A 5,534-nucleotide genomic window follows, 5' to 3' on the forward strand; every position below is an offset into this window, starting at 1 on the left:
GGCTGGGGTTTCCCCTTAAAATTCCTATCAGACTTAAAGGGCCTGGTATGGATTTTGGGGGAATCCCATGCACTTTTTTTATGTTTTAACTTGGGGGGTCCCTCCTAACATTCCTACCAGACCTAAAGGGTTTGGTAAGAATTGGGTGGGGAACCTCATGCTTTTTTTTTTTTCTCTTCTGCAGACTGTAAAAACAAAAGTTTTTTTTTTTTCTCTAATGTCACTTTGCTGCAACTAAATTTCGCCCACAAACGAAACGTCGTCCAGATTACCGCTAACGAATTTCGGAAATCAGAAATTCAGCATCGTTTGCATTCGTCATTTCTGTCATTTGGAAATTTGTATATATCCGAATCTCCGAAAATTCTTCCGAATAGCGAATATGTCCGAAACGAATCGCACATGTCTAATATATTGTTTAAGGCACATGTACTGGTAATATAGGGACATTTGTTTATTAAAATGTTCTAGATGTTAGCATAATATTATGTATTGCATACTCTTCTATCTTATATAAAGTGTGGATACTGCTATAATCAAGGGCGTACCCATAATGATGCAGCTTGAGGTGTATGTGTGTGTGTGTGTAAGGAGGGGGAGGGGGCGGCTTGCGGCGGAGCATTTCTTCACTGTTTTATTTTTGAAGCTTGCATCTTTGTTTCAAATGGTTTTATCACTCTTAATATTTGTAGCGATTACTTCATCTGATCTGAAGAAATATTTAATGCAGTATAATTCTCTATTATTTTAGGACTCACGTGGTTGATCATTCTAATGTCTGTGCTGGTGACATCAATCACAGGCTTGTCCATTTCTGCTATTTCTACAAATGGAAAAGTAAAGTCAGGTAGGTCAGGCACTACAGAAAAAAAAAATGGAATGTCCTATTGTTTACTATATATGTAACATGCCTGGCCTGACCCATTCACTTGACTAATGACATTGTGTTTAAAATGTTCTTCTCCATCATTTAAACAGAGAAAAATGCAAGAAAGGAATATCAAAATAGAATAAGCAAAGGCTAATGCAAATTTATTTTAACTGTAACACAATAAAAATCGAATGGCAGTGACAGTGTATTGCTATGTCAACAGGAATTTAAAGGGACATTCCATGAAAAGATATTTAAGACAGTTTTTTTATATCTCCAGAGGAAGCCAGGGGAGAGATTTCCCTATTATATTTCTTGATTCAGTCCCTGAGCACCTTGCAGTTTGGCGCCTTCCTGGCTACCCTCAAGTGTTAGGTGTCTTCCTGTTGCATTTCATTCTACATATTATAAAATAAAATATGAATCTAACAAGGAGAGAAAGGCACCATCCTATTGACTGTAAGGCTGCAGTAGGTGGACAGATCTAGGAATTCAAGTGCAGACATATCACCAGCATAGTTCTCAAAAGCTTAAAGTGCTTGTATAACCACCACTTTTTCAGTGTTGGATAAAGTACGGAAGGATTCAAATCCAACTGTTTATGGCTGTCTGCGCATTTGCTAGATCAACCCTTTCTATTTGTTCTTGTGTCCATTGTCATTGAGACAGGAAGTGGTGGGAAATGATCTAACATTTTAGAAGTGTCACCAGAACAAGAAGTGAGCATAAATCTTCCAAAGGACACAACTGTTTGGCAACAACTGTCTGAGTAGAATTCTTTACTCTCACTTCTTGCATCCCGTGGACCAGAAGTATACGTAAATCAGCAAAATTAAAATCACAGTGATTGCACCTCTGTCTATACTCTATCCAAAGTTGGAAAATAGTTATGGCTCTGCATATACTTAAAAAAATCATTAGATATACAGGTTTAATCACAAAAGGGGAAGAGTTTGGAGGAGGCAGGAGAAGTAAACAATCAAGGATAAAATAGCTGATTTGGAAAAGTTCTCCAAATTCAGCTCCTTTCCAGTTCAGCTATGTTGTCCTAGATGGTTCACTTCTCCTGCCTTCTCCAAACTCTTCACCCTTTTGTGAATAACCCTGTTAATGTTTCAATATCTGCTAAAAATTAGAATATCGGTGTTAGGTGGTCTCGCCAATTTCAAATAAAACATATGATTTGTTTTGACATGTTTTTGATGTGTAATTAGGACATTATTTCATAAAAGAATTATTTTCCAAGAAAAGGTGGGAACTGCCATTTTGTGTTCTGCAGGCCAGTATACCCCAGCATGTAAAAGTGATAATTTATTTGTTAATAGGTGGAACCTATTTCCTCATCTCTCGAAGCTTGGGCCCTGAACTCGGAGGCTCCATTGGACTCATCTTTGCCTTTGCTAATGCAGTTGCAGTTGCCATGCACACAGTAGGATTTGCAGAAACTGTTCGGGACCTCCTCATAGTAAGTATAGTCTATGAGATAAGCATTAATTGTTTAGTTAAAGTTTAGATTATTAGTAGTAGTGTGCAAGCTTGGGTACATATTACAACTGTATTTAATGGATTGCATGTGGAAACTGCGGCTTATATTTTACACTAATATTTTACACGGTAAACAGGTCTGTATAGTTCTCTACTTATTAACTTATTATTCCATTCCATTCCATCCAGGAATACAATGCTGTGATTTCTGACCCAGTCAATGATATCAGGATCATTGGAGTTATAACTGTGACAGTTCTTCTTTTCATTTCATTAGCTGGAATGGAATGGGAAGCAAAGGTATGTGTAAAAGCCTTATGTTCTCCTTGAATTTATTATTTATGATCCTCATTTCAAGACTCTGAATCCCATTCACATTTTTTTTGTACAGGCACAGATAGTATTCTTTTTTGTCATCATGGTATCATTTGCAAGCTACGTAGTGGGCACAGTCATGCCTCCTAGTGAAGAAAAACAATCCAAAGGTTTCTTCAGCTACCAAGGTGAGCACATGTTGGTAACATCTACAGGCATAAACGCCAAGTTCCCAGCTTACATATAAACATTTACCCCTATTGGTCAATTAAGCCACTGCATAGAACACAAATGGGACACAGATCAAGCGAGGTTTTATTTTCATCCAATCCCTTATTACCATTATCAATTGATATGAATAATACATACCTAATTGTGCATAGTGGCCTAAGAATAGAGATCAGAAGGCTGCAAACTCTTCCTTTGCTCCTGAGGAGCCTGTAGGTTATCCCTTGCAATATTTAAATGCTTTTCTAACTCACTGTAAAAATTCACTGGGTGCATGTACAAGAAGGTAGGGGCTGAGCTGTTCTAATGTGTCTTCTCGCTTCTGGGCTAAATAAAAATATGTACAATTTCCATCTAGTACAGGGAAGTGGGCACTGCTTGCCTGTAGACTGGTGCTGCTGTTAGTCATAGGGCAGGAGTATGTAATATACTTATTACTAGAGAGAACATACATAATGGCATGTGTCCAGGATGGGGGGCAATTCAGAGTAGTGTAGCCTCTTACGTGAAACATTGGCATGGTAGGTAAAGTTCTGGTTTATAGGAGGGCTATCAATTATTTAAATCAGCAAAAGGTGCTTCAATTTGGTCTGTACACATCTGAATAGCTAACTGACATCTAAATGGATAGGTTGCAGTGGAAGTTGGTCACCTGCACTAGCGCTGTTGGTGAAATACAAGATGTGGGGCTTGCAGGAGGTAGGATTCAAGATTAAAATAAAATAATGGATCCAACTGTATATTAAAGTGCAAAAGCACTTTATACACTGTTGTCTTGAAGCTTGCATAATTAAAACAAAGAGAGTATTTAATGTTATACAAATGCGTAACCAATTAACCATTCGTACTGGACTTGTGGGTCTTTCAAAAAAATCTGGTTGTTCCTGTCATATTACAGCTCTGCCATTACATTATCTAACCATGTTTTCGTTAAATTACAGGATCAATCTTCCTGGAAAACATTGTTCCTAACTGGAGAGGAGAAACTGGAACATTCTTTGGCATGTTTTCCATCTTCTTCCCATCTGCTACTGGGATCTTAGCAGGAGCTAATATCTCAGGAGACCTAAAGGTATGACAGTATGTCTGATATATATATATATATATGATGTTGACCCTACATGTACTATACATACATTTCTAACTAGAGTAATTCACTTCCTTCACTCGCAACGATCTATGTGACTAAATATAGCATTTTGTTTACTCAAAATATACCTATTTCAGGACCCAGCAGTGGCCATTCCCAAAGGAACACTAATGGCTATATTCTGGACCACAATCTCCTATCTTGCGATTTCTGCTTCCATAGGTGAGCTGTTGCTGGATAATTGACATTGTGATACTTTTTTCCTTTAGTCAGCTGCTTTACAAAATCACCCTTTCTCTTTTTCTTACTCTGTGCAGGTTCTTGTGTCCTGCGTGATGCCTCTGGTAGTCTGAATGATACAATACCAATGAATGAGACAGATTGTGAAGGACTAAGCTGCCAGTTTGGTTGGAATTTCACCTCTTGCAAAGAGACAGAAAGTTGCTACTATGGACTGTCAAATCACTATCAGGTATGCCAATATCTCTGTTAAAACTAAGGTAATAGGAGGGCTTCCGTTACTTCAGTCCTACTGACGTGTCTGCTGAAGTCCTTGGCCATCGTACATCTAGTACGAACCTTAAGCTTTAACATAGTTTACCCTATTAGATAGGTAAATTGACATATTGTCATAACATAGAAAATCATATGATATTATATTGCAAAACAAATGTAATAACATTTGAAGCTTCATCTGTAGATCACGTTTTGGAATCTTCATGCAATGTGCGTGCTTCTCTACAGGTTGTATTACACCTGTATGGCTGTTTTGTATATGGTATCAAATATATCATGGTATACAAGGAAGTTTATCAAAACTCCAAGCTGCAGCTGAAGTCACAGTTTGCATACTGAGCACACCCAGATTAAGTGGCTCTCATGGAATGCAAAAATAGGTAATAGGAATGCAATCTAATATAGGAGGATGCAAGCAATAGCTTCAAATATTGAGTGATTAGTTTATCTTCTCTGTAGTCACTGTTCTTTTCCTACACAGGCAATGAGTATGGTGGCAGCATTCAGTCCATTGATCACAGCAGGTATCTTTGCAGCTACTCTGTCCTCAGCTCTGGCTTGCCTGGTGTCAGCTCCCAAAGTCTTCCAGGTAAGAAGATGGCCTGTGCAGCTCTTTAATTTAACAGACATTTGTCAGTTGTGAATATGTAATAGGTCCTATGCTCTGAGCATCCAAGTACATGTACCTAATACTACCATAATATCTTTATTTAACATATTAAAATTTATTAAAGCCTGTTTGCATTGCGATTTGCTTGCATAGTATCTGTTTGAGATGGTTCCATGTCAGTTAGAGACCAGGTGGACGGATCTTGCCTTTGGCTTATTTAACTGTATATGTGGTGTGAAAAGAGCTGAATAGCAGGAAACCAAATTAACAGGGTATTCACAGTATAGCAGCAATAGTATAAAGAACTGCCTCAAGTGCACCATTTTCTGGCTTTAGAGAGTATAGAATAAGTATTAGAATAAAACTATATTGTGCATATGTACTTTTAAGTCTTATATATGACAAAAAAAAAAAATATA

At 37.6% G+C, this 5,534-nt stretch overlaps 1 protein-coding gene across 1 annotated transcript in view; it reads left to right on the plus strand.

Moving 5' to 3' along the window:
- Positions 1–5,534, plus strand: part of LOC108788651 (solute carrier family 12 member 3-like) — a 22,485-nt gene that overhangs the window by 3,375 nt on the left and 13,576 nt on the right. Inside the window, exons 4-11 of the mRNA XM_018558478.1 lie at positions 752–847; positions 2,197–2,336; positions 2,546–2,656; positions 2,748–2,859; positions 3,841–3,971; positions 4,127–4,211; positions 4,307–4,461; positions 4,987–5,094. Of these exons, the coding sequence (XP_018413980.1) occupies positions 752–847; positions 2,197–2,336; positions 2,546–2,656; positions 2,748–2,859; positions 3,841–3,971; positions 4,127–4,211; positions 4,307–4,461; positions 4,987–5,094 (938 nt within the window). The remainder of the gene's footprint in view (positions 1–751; positions 848–2,196; positions 2,337–2,545; positions 2,657–2,747; positions 2,860–3,840; positions 3,972–4,126; positions 4,212–4,306; positions 4,462–4,986; positions 5,095–5,534) is intronic.

Source organism: Nanorana parkeri, unplaced genomic scaffold, assembly GCF_000935625.1.
Source record: "Nanorana parkeri isolate BGI_ZX_2015 unplaced genomic scaffold, ASM93562v1 scaffold15, whole genome shotgun sequence".
Classification (NCBI taxonomy): domain Eukaryota; kingdom Metazoa; phylum Chordata; class Amphibia; order Anura; family Dicroglossidae; genus Nanorana; species Nanorana parkeri.